General features: G+C 45.0%; 2 protein-coding genes across 2 annotated transcripts; both read right to left on the bottom strand.

The window, feature by feature from the left end:
• Positions 1-4086: 4086 nt before the first annotated feature.
• On the bottom strand, positions 4087-6217 carry PAAG_04032 (serine/threonine-protein kinase SAPK2; the record flags this gene model as incomplete). The annotated part of the gene is made up of 2 exons (XM_002793714.1): positions 4087-4586; positions 4666-6217. The coding sequence occupies 2 exons, from the start codon at positions 6215-6217 to the stop codon at positions 4087-4089; spliced, it is 2052 nt and encodes a 683-aa protein (XP_002793760.1).
• Positions 6218-13145: 6928 nt separating this feature from the next.
• PAAG_11790 (hypothetical protein) lies at positions 13146-13616 on the bottom strand (the record flags this gene model as incomplete). Its single annotated transcript, XM_015847373.1, has 2 exons — positions 13146-13333; positions 13418-13616. The coding sequence occupies 2 exons, from the start codon at positions 13614-13616 to the stop codon at positions 13146-13148; spliced, it is 387 nt and encodes a 128-aa protein (XP_015702965.1).
• Positions 13617-14171: the final 555 nt, after the last annotated feature.

The raw sequence follows: 14171 nt of genomic DNA, 5'->3' as shown, positions 1-14171 counted from the left end.
GGGAAGCTGGGAAGCTCTTGAGCTGTCGTACGCCTTTCGCCCTTCAGACCAGCATTCCAGTCCAACCCCCCCCCCCCCGTTTCGACACTTTCTCCGTTGTTTTACCTTTAAGTCCTCGGTCATTGCAAGCTGGTATATTCACACAGCAATCTCAAAAAGGGCCAAGGCATTATTCGTGTGAGACTCTCGTTTAGATATGGGTTTTCAGTCTGCCCCGGGATCTAAGAGAAGCTCCCTGGATGGTCAGATGTTTCTACACATACATGCATACATACATACATCCACCAGCCCTGTATTCCGTAATCTCCTCTGGATAGCTAACTAGTGTATATTCTATTAGCTGATGCAATGCTTGTCTCCTTTCTCCTCTGCACAGGGAACTCGTCTGCAAGAGTTTCAGAGAAATACAGGTATTTTTGTAGAGATGCCATCCCAGCGGTGAAATACTGGAAGTAGACTTCTCGAAATGGATCTCATGTCGAATGCATATGCCAATCCATGAGGGCGAGTCGCGCGACGGGGTCTTCTGATACCCAGCCAACATCCTAATCCAAATTCCATGGGGCCCTGTCCACCCTTCCTATACTGCATAACTGCCCTATGTCTCTTCAACTTTTTTGAATTCCCATGTGTAACCTATGTGTACTAAGTATGACACTTGGCATATGCTTTTCGGCAACGGGATGTTGCATTTTTCTATAGACATCCCCCGAGGTTCCAGCACCCAGCTACCTTCCCCTTCACCTGACCCGTTCCACCAGAGCTAGCCCTATCCATTGGCCAAACTTCACAACATTTAGTTGCCCTTCTTATGATGTAGACACCGTTTCCGTCCCGGGGGGGAGGGGGGGTTGGGTTCTCTGACCACTGTCAAACATGTCTCCGGAGGAAGTTTTATTTATTATTATTATTTTAAGCTTGCTATTTAACTTATATATGGACAAAAACATCGATCGTTTGAAGGTGAACAGTGGACCCCGCCAAGAAGTTCGGACGGGAAACGAAATGCTGGACCGGCCAGCGGGATAAAATACCAGGCGGTGTATCATCATCCTTTTCTTTTCTTTTCTTTTTTTTTTTTCTCTTTCTTTGCAAAAAAGAACGAGGAGAGGGGGGAAAGGAATATAATACCTGTAAACAGTAACTAATAAATATCTTTTCAAAAATTCTCTGGATTTCCCCCCTCGCAGGGCTCACAACCAGGAGCCAAGAAAAGCTCAAATGTTTGATCTGTCTCATTCTAGACCGTCTGAAAAGGGTTTTTTTTTTTTTTTTTTTTTTTTTTTTTTTAATACTCTCAAGTTCTCAAGCAGAGGTCTGCCTCCTTATCGAAAAACAGATCATCAAAAACATGTTGTACTGTGCAATTCGTACCTACGACGTAGTTAATTAGTCATATGCTTACGCAAGGCGGTTCGATGAAGACAGCGTCGTCCCATCATCCACATCCGCTCTGCCCATGAAACTCTACCCAAAAAGGCATCCAGCAAAAGCTTCTGCGCCAGGTGACGACTAGTTATTTGATTCCTAACTACTACCCATTACGTTAGCAGCTAGGTACCCGGTATGCGCGTCCCAGTGCTTGGCGAGTATAAACAGCCGCCAGTCCCCAAACCCAAGGCAAAAGTTGTTCCTCGGCGCAAAAAAGAAAGAAAGAAAGAAACCGGAAGCAAAGAGATTGGGGCGATGCATAGTCATCATAAGAATCGGGGACAGGGACATTCGGGGCAAGGCCAAGCTTGGCAGACTAATCAGATTGATTATTGAATGGCGGCGTGCGTACCGTAATTAGCCCTTTACGGCGGTCCCGGACGGAATGCCAAGAGGAAGGCCTCCCCTCCGCCACACACGCACACGCACACGCACACAGACAACAACAAACAACCTCCTCTTAACCAACAATCAGCCTTGGCGCCTTTCAGGTCGTAAATGTTAGTTAGTTAGATGTGACGATCATTGATCTGCTCTGCGGCGAAAAAGATAACCCTTGGCGCATCTGTCTTGTCTCGCTGGGCATTTTGGCCCCATCTCTCCTTAATCGCCCCAATTCCCCTTCAGATGGTTGTTTCTGTTCATTCCGGAACGGAACGGGAGAAGGGGGCCCTCGTATCCGTGTCGGGTCTTCCGCCTTCCCCACCCACCAGGATCCTGCTGACTTTGTATGTATATTCAACCAAGAAAGTGGGCGGGAGAAGGATCGCGAATCTTCACACTTTTACATACTCATTTGTAGCGATGCATCGTGTCGTATCGTATCCCGTTCCATGTGTTGGACGTTGACGATGCAGCCAACCCAGCCAGAAAGAGAGGAACCCGTACGAACGGGAAAACACAATAATGAAAGGAGGGTGAAACTGAACGCGAGTATGTGTGCCAAGCAAAATAATGCAGATGATAGCGTACGGCGTACGGTGTAGTGTATTCGACAGCAGCCTCGGCGTCAAATATTCAGCCAATATCATCGCTGGAGAGTGGGTTGTGTGTGTGTGTGTGTGTGTGTGTGCCCAGCAGCCCAGCAGCCCAGCCTGTGTGTTGGTGACCCGTGAAACCTTCCCTTCGGAGGAAATCTGCAACCGTAAAGTCCAAGAGAATCCGCAAAGCCGCATCATGCGCCAAGACCCCCTCCCATTACCCCCTTTGCCAAGCCTGGATAGATTTGCAGATCGGCGCCCGGGATTAATTTTAGACTGCAGCACCAAGAACTGCCGCCAAGACAGGAGGAGGGCCCGCCCTTCTCCCAAGCAGTCTTGACCGAATGGATCGTGTCTGTTATTATTATTTATTTAATTTCTTTCTTTTTGGGTGACTGCATAGGAGTAGTGTCACTGCTGCTCAGATGGTGGATGGGTTTTTTGAGAATGTTCAATGCTGACTTGACTTGGCCCTTGATGACTGGCTGGGGGGCCATGAGAATGAATATTTGCAATCCTCATTAGGAATTAGATATACATTACTTCGTAACAATAATAGCAGAATGAGATATATGTGTAAACGATGTAAAGAAAATTAAGGACATGGAAAAACTTGAATGACAAAGAGTCGGGTAAAACGAAGGACAAAACACAAGAGGTGTGCGTGTGTGTGTGTGAAGGCAGCAACACATGAGTGAAGAAAGGAAAGCCAAAGCTTGGGAAGAATTAAACAAAAAAAAAAAAAAAGGATTACCTAATTATCTTATGTAGGGAGGAAAATAAATAGTTAATGAGGAGGAAATGAATCACCACCCTTAGCGATACATGATTTTTTTCTCTTTTTTGAAAACAAGAAGCGAAGAATGGACCAATCACCACCACCAGGAAATCATGAGTTTTAATAACAACTGAAGAAATCCAAAGGAGGCAAAGAAAGGACAATAAAACGAGGGGGAACACCCATCATCGCCCGCTGTAGATGCCATAGCGGAATAAGCTTGTAAAAGAAAAAGAAAAAGGAAAAAAAAAAAAAAGAAGAGCTTAACAAAGGGGAAGAATGCAGCAAGGTTAAGCACAAACACCAAAAACGTACCCAATGCACCACCATGAGAGGGTGAAGAAAGGAAATTAAAGGCAAGAAAATATCGATAAAAAGAAACAAAACACACATCTCAAACCACCCATGCAATCATGCAATGTATGTGCGTAACTCGAAGTAGCTCGTTTTAGCCTGCCCCTACTAAAAGAAAAAAAAAAAAAAGAATAAGAAAAACATGATCTGATTATGAGAGTGTTTCTCCACAGGTGCATGCGGAGAGCACAGTTAGGTAGGAGGAAAAGAGAAAGGTGGTGTAGGGTGTGGATAAAGGGGGCATTGGATTTTTGCAGGGTCAGGGTACTTTGGGGGAAGGGGAGGAAACAGGGTTGATGACCGCTGATCGTGGAGAGATAGGTTAAGATATAGGCGCCGCAAGGAAACAAAGGTAGGTAGGGCCGATATGTGGCGTTGCGAAATTGGTTATGAGGGTCAGAGTAGAGTATATTGGGGTTGGGTGGGTGGCAGAGTATGTGTGAAATTCGGGAGGTAGAAAGTGGAGAACTGCACCAGTAGCACATCCCCAAGCCATAGGAGCTGTTACCAGGTAGCGCAGCGTCTCATAGAAATTAGGCAAGGCTACTGATAACCATCACCCATATCAAACCGATGTTGCAGAATGATCTTCTTCGCCCGCGGGAAATGGTGATGATTCTTTTGCACAAACATGCGACTAGCAGCCTTATGACACCCACTACTCGCCGCATCAATTGAAGTCACAGCCTTAGCCGGATCGATGGGTTCCGGCGCACAGCATTCAATAGACTTAAAGAAACGGTCCTGCATCACCTCGTGGGCCGTGGAGCGTTTATCGGGGTTTGGATGGAGCATTTTGAGCAACATGCGCATGATGCCGGCGTGTTTGATCTTGTATCTGAAAATGGGACCGCATTTGGGATAGTTGGTTTCTGTAACGACACGGTCTAGGTCGTTTGCTAGGAATTTGTTCCAGCCTTCGATGAATTTTGCGTAATTCTCGTATTTGGGTTCTGCTGCTGGCCAGGGGTTGCCGCGGCAGGTGAGGCTGAGTAAGACTATGGCACACGACCAGATATCGAGAGGACGAGGATCATAGTTGCCTGTGCTGTTGTAAGTAGCCGTAAATTTAACATGGCAATTGTAAGGAGAGAGGGAAATGAAATTAGTAAAAAAGCTTACCTTTTTTTGCCAGCACTTCCGGTGCAATGTAGGGTAAACTGCCACAGATACCGGGAGAACACAAAGTGACCTCCTTCATCTCCTTACCGCACATGCCCCCCGAAGCACGCAGTCCCGGATGGATTCCACTGAAGACCTCCGAAACGCCAAAGTCAGTAATCTTAACATGACCCTCATCGGAAAGTAGCAGATTCTCCAACTTGATGTCGCGATGTGCAATTCCATTGTCATGTAGATACGCCACGCCACGGACCGTTTGTTTAAAGAAACAGAGATTATCGACTGGTTCGAGGTAATCCTTCTGGACGAGTGAGAACAGTTCTCCGTGCGAGCACATCTCCATCACATGGTTCCATCGGCCATTATGCGTACAAAGGCGAAAGGTCTTGACAATATTAGGGTGGTTCAGGCTTTTGGCGATTGAGAATTCAGACTTGACTTTCTTGATATAGTCCTCCTCATCCTCGTATTGCCCACGTTTCCGAAACTCTTTAACCGCATATTGCTCAACCCTTCTCCCGCCTTTCCGACACATCACTTTGACCGTCGCAGTCGCACCTTTGCCAATTTCTTTCCCCCTCTTGCCTGGAACCCTGCTAGCACTCACATATTCGTCATTCAATTCGCAGGTATCGACGTAAAAGTCATCAGGAAGACTAGCACTCATCCGACGTGATTTCAGCCCCACACCCGCCACAGCTGGTATTGAGAATCCAGGACGCTCAGGTTGATTCTGCACATCACCTAAACTAGGAGATCGTATTCTTGGCTCTTCCCTTGGAGGCCTAGGGGTTGATCCAAACATTATTTTGCCTCGATCCTTCAAGCTCAGTCCCGTGGAGGAGCGAATGGGTTTCTTTTGCATGAAAATTGACTCTGATTGCATAGGGATGCCCAACATAGCCACCGCAGGAGGCAGGAATGTGCTTGACGGAGAGGACGGGGATGGAGGTGAACCTGAATGCGATGAAGATGGCGAAATGTGAGAAGGAGATAACGATTCATTGCGAATTATGGTGTTTACCGAGATATTTTTGGGTTGCTTTGCATTAGGCGGGCTATGATATGCAGATTGCGCAGTAGCGGTTCCATCTAAACCGTTATTGATGCTGGCTTTTCGTCGAAAAAGCGATCTAAAGGAAATGGATGCGGTTCTTAGCTGCGATGATCGGGGGGTTGTGGAGGCTGTTGTGGAAGTAGCAGTTGTGGGACTGGAAGAGGTTACGGGTGTAGTCGGGGGAGTAGCATCAGTGTTAGTTATTATTGGCTTGGAAACAGCTTCAAAATGCGGAGAATCATTGAATGGAGCGGTGGGGTGTGAATCACTCGTTGGAGTCAGCGGCTCAGTCGGTTCGCTAGCAGTTTCTTCATCTCCCTCCGCAATAGCTTCTGGTAAGTCATTTATTCGCGTGTTTTCGAGATCAGGATCAGCTGTGAGTGTCAAGTCTGCAAGAGGCTTTGTGAGCTGGCCATTTATGTGGTCGATATTGCCAGCAGATGAGTGGCTGCCCGACGGGTACACAACATGCGTTGACATTATTGGGTCCGACATTGCTGTTTACAACCACTTAGAACTCTGTCCCTGCTTTTTTTTTTTTTTTTTTCTTCCTTTCTGAACAATAATACACTCAGTTGCTCCTTGATTTAGAACTAAAGTCACAAAAGAAGATCCAGATGGTGATAGAGTAAAAATATCTTATAGTTTGATCCAGCCAAACAAATAAACTGTCACTTTTACTCTTCTTTTCCTCCGGTTCTGGCCGGTATTAAGATGTTCGAAGATTTACGACGAATGAGCTGCTTCAGACGCCCGGCCCGATCAGATGAGTGAAGGCTCACTCGGTTGAAGGGTGTATCGGAATGGAAAAATGGTGTAACGGAGGATTCCTCTTGAGCAATCGCTAGATTTGAATCTTTTCAGGAGATAGGTGTCTTTTTCGGGGGATCTGGACGGGCAGAGAAGAAGCGGTTGTCGGCTAATTCCCCTGCATGGGAACTAAAGCAGCCGGAAGGGTTGAATAACTATATGATGGGGAGAGAAGGTGAGTGGATGTGGGAGGGAGCAAGTTGAATACGTGGAACCCATCAGTAAGTCGGATAGAAGATATACGGAAGTTGAGGGACAATGTAACGGGGATATTAAAGAGTTGGAGAGGATAGATGCGAGTTGCAAGTGGCCAAATGTATTAAAGATGAAGTTGGGATGAGAGGAGGAGTGGAGATGGAAGAGTTGAAGAGGCTGAAGAGGCTGAAGAGGTTGCAGAGGATTAAAGAGATGAAAAAGGTAAAAGTGAAATGAGAAGAGGAAATCCGAGGATATAATCAGGATGGAACCGCAGTAGTTTAAGGTTGGATCATGTTTAGCGGGAAAGTGGAAGTGGGAGTGGGGGCGTAAAAGTTAGGTATCTATAGTATATATGGGGGAAAATACGGTAAAGAGCAATGATGCTGTGATGACACTGCAAAAATGAAGGAAAAAGCCTGACGGGTGCTGCTTGGCGTCCAGTGGTAACTTTCGTGAACGGCAAAAGTGAAAACCCCCTCAGTACCGCGAATTACCGGTACGATGTCCGCTGTCGGTATTCTTAAAGCACACCTTGGAAGGGCGATCCTCGTATCGTCGTGACAGAAAGTTAGTCAGTTGGGATTTGTAATCCTTGGCAAAAGAACTCTAACTATTGTATCGTACGTATTTGCAAAACACCACCAAAAATACGCATAAAAAGGCATATAAAAGAAGTCTCCCTTCATTTTAAGGTCCTGAGATTGGTTGACACCTTCGAAGATAAACTGGTGGAATTGAATCGACGATGAGCGGTAAAAAAATTAGTATTTTATACGGTATTTTGTTGAAATATTGAATATCTTTTCTTGCGATATCTTCCCTTTTCACATTTGTCTGTTATTTCTTCCACCGTCGGGAGGCCTGATAATATACGCCCTAGGACGGCCATTTAATGACTACTTGTAACTAGCTGCTCGCGCAGCCCTCTTGCGCAGCGTGGCATGGCAATGCGACAGAATCACACAGAGCCTGTTCTTTGCGCACGAATAGTATGGGATTCAACTCAGTGACTCGCAAAAAGTTTGGACCAACTCTTTATACACTAAATCCAATGGGCATGTGTTTTGCCGCGTCGCTCTGCAGTAGCGACTTTTATTATTACGACTACATGCTGGGGGAAAAGGCTGAGATCCTACCGGCTGAAGACCTTTTAAAACTATATTGGGTATTGTTTGCGATCCATTGAATTTGGACGCAACCGTTGATCCTCAACTAGTTATTTTGCAGGGGGTCGTTCTCTGCTTTAACCCAATAGTGGTATTTCATGGGGCCCGTTCTTAATATTCTCCACGTCTCCTCTCCTCTCATTGCCACAATCTATGGTTCCATGTGGAGAAGTTATGATTAAGTTGGCCCCTTAATGATCTGATCGGAGACGTCAACCATACCCTTCGGCTTCAGGCGCAAGGGCCACCACCTGGAGAATTTCCAATATGGAATCAAGAACAATCTTGTCTGCAGTATGCCGCGGCACGAGCGGCAAAGACCCTGTTTTTCTTTTGTTTTTATTTTATTTTATTTTTCCTGGGCTGGATGTGTTCCAGAAAGGGAAAGATAACCATTTCTTTCTATGATTGTCAAGTTCGGGGAGAATGTTGCTACGATACAATATGGGTGCGGGGATAAACCGGGCTGGTCTGGGCAATGAAACAATAAGATTCAAGATCTTGCGCCTTATTCTTGTTGTGTTGTTCAAGGAGACAAGTAGATGGATGGGATGAGGGGAACCTTGCGTGGGATGGTCAAGAAGATGGCCCAGGTGTAAACATACATTGCACCTGATTGGGATATGTTGGGGAAGAGTGGAAATCATTCTGGAACTAGCTTTCAGAGAGATTGTCCAAGTTACACGCTTAAACTGTGCAGCACCCCTTCCCACCTCCCTGGCCAAATTTTTATTAAAGATCCATGGATAAAGCACCTAACGCTATGCCGGCGGATGATATCAACCTGTTGCTACTGATATCAGAATTTTCACGACCATTCTCATATTTTCAGCCCTCCCTACAATATCATCACATCATCCAATCTTGACTTTACTATGTTCGGTGAGGAGGGGTTATTACTAGTGAAACATATTTATTATTGGAACCATCTATCTAGTTATCATACGAATGCCACCCAGGAGCGGGCCAAGAAAAGCACATCATATCCAAAGCCGACGTCTCGGGCCAAGCTCACGATAATACAGGGTAAAGAAGCAAAGGATCCATTCCCACGTACATCCATCCATACATACCCACATCCCTCTTGGCTTTTGTGCCCCGTAGCATCCCCCGCCCAGCTTTATAATTTATTTTATGAATATCTTCCACCCTCCCCGCTCATTTTCCCGCTCATTCATTGTCCCCCCATTTAGTCTTGGCGCCGTTGCTGCGCGGACCCAAAGAGATGCCTATATTTATTACGCGCAAATTCGTTTGAAATGCTCAGGCAGAAAAAGCTTGGAAACTTGACAGAGAAGAGGGAAATTCTTTCTTTTGGTTGGTAATTTACCGTCCTTTCTTTGGCGTCATCTTTCGGTGCATCATCAATTATGATCAAACACAAGCATGTTAATAACGTGTGTCAGTGATGCGCTGCACGTCCATGCTCGACGGCAGTGGGAGTTTTGGGTGGAAAGCGTGGAGTATTAGTTGCTCTGATAGGTAATAGATGCTTCAAAGTAATATGATTATGCAACGGGGCAATGCATTATTTTCGGTATTGTAAAAATAGAAAGAGTATTTACAGAAATACTAAAAATGTGTCAAGAAGTGCGTTTTGGCTCTGCAATAAAGCTAAATCCAAGGGTGCTAAACCGTTCAACCCGCTTTTTTTGGTTTGGCTTGTTCTGATTGGGTCATTGGTTCCTTCTTTAGCTTTTCTGGAATTCCCAAGGTTCACGGGCAATGGGGTTCGAACTTTGCCGTTGCTTCGACTTTGCTTCCTCCTGCTTTGTCGCTGATAAACTCAACATTTTTCCGGGGTTATGCAGTTGAACGTGGTTTAATAGTTGGGCCGTCTTTCCAACCCCACACATTATTAATACACCTTTCAACCTTCCGCCGTTCAACACCAAGGGTTAATTAAGGACAGATAGGATTAGGATTAGGTTAGGATTAGGGTTAGGGTTAGTGAAGGAGTAAGGACCTTGAGAAATATAAGGAAAAAATCACCGTCATCTAGAGCTTATAGAGATGTGTGAGATAATGTGTGAGGTATGACTTAATATGTAGTTATAAATGAGCAGTGTCATGATTTTAGGGCATTCATAGAATCCAGTCTAGGGTTTTTCTCTGGCTGAGATTTAAAACTACGTTCAACATTTTTTAAAAAAACCAAACCCATTTATCCCGCACTTTGCCGGAAAAATGTGTGCCGAGAATTAGTTACGAAATGTAATCCTTTAACTGTATCTTTCCGTATCAATACGCGCTGGTACTGAAAATTATACTCTCTGACCCCAAAGGCCCTCCAAAACTATGCTCATTAAATATTCCGGAACGCTCCTGCTGTCGCCACATCTCTGCAATCAGAAGACCCTCCCAGACTATTAGCCATGCACGAAACAAGAAGCTTGTGCGGACCGGGGGGGAATGTCCAAGGATCACTCTGGAACCCCGATCCTATCCAGCAAACCTCTCGTTGAGCTTGGTTCATTTCAAACATGGCAAAAATCGAAGTGTAAGTAACAAGCCTTTTTTTTTTTAAAAAAAAAAAAAAAAAAAAAAAAAATTAATCCGAAACAGCCGATTCGAACACAGCTTGATAACCATCTCCTTGGTACAGTCATACTCCGTAGATTTCTGGCAAAGGTGGGTTTGTTCGGTTCCTCGGGTCAACTTGCGGAGTTATCGAGGACTGAGCCCCAAGGTTAACCGACAAGTTTTAACTAACCGCCCATCCCGAGTCCCCGGTGGGAACTTAACAAAAAAGGGAAAAATAAGAGAAGAAACTCCTTCGTCGAGTAGTTAATGCATACATATCACTCACAATACAAAATACCAATAGCATTGCCCTGTCTTCGCACGAGGTCGGTGGATTTGAGTCTACTTCAGCTTAAACCCAACCATGTGGGAATACAAGAACAAAAACGCAAAAGCAACCCAGATGATGAGCTGGGGTGGTTGGGCTTGGTTTTTCTTAGCCTATGATCCCTATACCATGGGTCGTATTCAAATCGTTCTCCGCGGGAGTGCTTGTCATTGTTGTTGTTGTCGTTGATGTCGTTGTTGAAAATGAACCACTACGGAGCACTACTTCCACGATTACAACATGATGGAAAGGTAGCGATGAATGCGATTGAATTTTCTTTTCATGTAACCATCCAACAATAATAGCGCTGTATGAATCGAGTTGCGGATGAATAAAACACTACCCTTTTTGAGGGTAGAGACAAATGAAAGACACGAAAAACCAACCCCACTGAACTAGCCGCTCTCACCGTAGCATTGCCACGTACAGCAAAGACGCAACGTCCATAAGAAAACCATCGAGGAACCTTTTTTCACTACTACATTTTAAATGTTCCCATGCACATCACTTCCAACATATGGAGTTATATGAATAGGTGTACTTGCTCGACGCGTCTTGTTAAAACGAAACACTCCATCCACAGTGGAAAATCATGGCCTATATCTCTCCACTACCCCCACCTCTTTCTATTCCCCATGGGGGAATTGGTCTGATTACCCAAGGTATACACATTATTGACCATGAAAATTCAGTTTTTTTTCAACAATTTTTGTTTTCTCAGGGCAAAATAATTCCATCAGTTCAGCTAGTTCTTGCAATGGAACTTGTTCAAAACTTCTTCCAATAAAATCCCAACAGGAACGCGTGATTGATGATTGATTAGAGGACGATGATCGGAAACTGGATCCAGCCAGGCGCCCAGGGTCGGTTCCCCCTTGCCAATCAATGTCGCCTCCTGCGTGACTTCATGTAAATAATCAGCTTCGCTTGCTTGGCATTTTTTCCTCATACGCAGGACTTCGCATGGGATTACTTCTTTCCAACACCCCAACACCCGAGCTAAGCGTCGGTTCCCCTTCTGGCGTGGGGTTGGAGTGACGTCTGTTGGAGTGTGGAGAAACGGGAGTGAGGGGGAACGGAGAGAAATGGAACACCTCCCCAGGAAAAGGATGGAGGGTGTGGAGGTCGTTTATGGGTCCTTTTTTTTTTTTTTTTTTTTTTTTCCTTCTTTCGTATTGAGGGAGAAACCGGAGGATGATGAACTGGATAGTTTTGATCCTCTTTTTCTGAAAAATGGATAATTTACTACCCATGGTTTATTGGTCTTAGGTCAAAGGGTCAAACAATGCCGGGATGATATTACATACATGACATTACTGGGATTCCTCGCCCTGGATTTTCCATTCCATGCATACGGAGAATACATGCGGAGAATATATCTTGCATCCATTCCAATGGATGGTTGTTTTCCCATACCTTCCATTGAATATCAAATTATGATGCAACTAACTCTATGGAGGTAAACCGGGGGGGAGGATTAATTTATCCCACACCTCTGCCTCCTAGCACAACGCATCAATCGCCTGACAAGTAGTGAGGATAATATATTGAATTGATAGAAACACAACCGTTCACCAAGTTATGTTGACAGGAGCTACTCCGCACTCCATGCTCGACATGATAGTGTCGATACTGTTGCATGCACGGTCCATACAAACACGGTCCGTCTTCTCTCCGACAACGCCCCCCTTGCCCCGTTCCAGATTCCCAGTTCCCCAGACGCATAACTGCAAGGGAAGGGCACTTGGGACAATTCACCTGATTATCGGATCTTTGCTGGCGAGGGTCTCGATCCTTACAGAGACGAAAATAATACGCACACACATGTACATACATGCCTAAGTTGGATAATCAGGCCAACAGCTATTTATTGGCTATTAACAAAAAGACTTCGAATCACCAGAACCTGAATAATGCAGGATTAACTCTGGAGGTTTTTCCAGATGGTTCTCATTCAACTATCAAAGCAGACTGGTGTTCGGGGTGAGGGGTTGGCTGTAGTTATCGACATGCCGGGCAAGATCGTCCGGAGATATGAAGGCATTGATATAATTTGAGACCCCGTAAAGACGTAGTTAATTCTGATTTTATATAAAATGTTTTCGTTTCTCCTATAACTAATGAGCGCGGTTCCAATTCCATTTATTTGTATGAGCGATATTTATACAGCAATAAAATAGCGGGGTGTCTTGAAGAGATTATTAGTCTGGAACAGGCAAGGGGGCACGTGGGCGGCAAATTGCGCGACGTTATTAATAGCCCAGAGCAACCAGCAAGCAACGAGAACACACCGCGCGGGCACGGGCTTCATTGTTCATCCCTGCTCGCCATTATTTATGGATCTCTCTCTTTCTTAAATAACTTACCCGCACACCAGCACCCTAAATAAATATCCAGTTCACATACGGACATTCCCGTTGGGGAGCCACTGCGATGAACCCCATAAATTTGAGCGAGTGCCTTCGTCGTATCCGTTCGTCGTATGGAAACGGCAGATTAACTGCCCCAGATAATATATATAGCCTTTATGAATGCAACATGCCCATGCCGCGATGCAGCGGTCGCAAAATCCCTCCAACCTTAGCCCTATGGATATGAGGAATATGAGCTCTCCTCCCTGGCCAAGTGGGCTTTTTAGCCGATCTACCGTAAACACTTAAAACCACCCACCAAACCCCTGAACCAATTTCTGCTCAAATGAATTGCTGCCTGTGCTTACCGTGCCTTTCGCATCTGAGCGAAGTAAAACTAAACCCCCCTGCAAATTGGCAAGAGACTCGGGATCCTCCAAAACGGACAAAAATCCATGCCACCCTTCTGAAGGTGGGCATTCCGCCCGGGATTTCTGGGATGATGTCACCGGTGGCATTTGTTTGGTGCGATGATTTATTATCTTGACCCGCCGAGTTCGCTAACGCGGCGGCACGGAAAGTCGGGGAATAATTGATGGCGAGGACACGACTTCAAAAAAAAAAAAAAAAAAAAAAAAAAAAAAAAACAAATTTAATTCAAGGTCCCTGTTATATACTTTTTTTTCCGTCAGCCAATTTTAGTTGTATTTTTATTTTTAAATTTTTCAATTTTCATATAACTATATTTCCAATTGGCACTTCTAAAGGTTGGGACTTTGACATTAAAATATATATATATATATATATATCCCATCAGCCTCAGCCTTTCCCAAGTTTAGAAAATCTTTTGAACATGACACGAGGGCCCATGAGGATGTCTGAAGTTAAAGCATTGGCCCCTAGACTCTTGTTCCAGACTTGAGGCACTCCCTTTTTCCCCACAGATGGCGGGCGAAATGTCACATACGAGGCATCCTTATACCTAAAATACATGGGTCCAGAGCAAGCAGGAGAAAACGCCATGTGTATGTATGTATGTTTGTATGTATTTATATGTATGTATGGAATGGATG

Source organism: Paracoccidioides lutzii (genome assembly GCF_000150705.2).
Source record: "Paracoccidioides lutzii Pb01 unplaced genomic scaffold supercont2.10, whole genome shotgun sequence".
Taxonomy (NCBI): Eukaryota; Fungi; Ascomycota; class Eurotiomycetes; order Onygenales; family Ajellomycetaceae; genus Paracoccidioides; species Paracoccidioides lutzii.
Note: the sequence above shows the minus strand (reverse complement) of the source record. Positions and strands in the feature narration are given on the sequence as shown.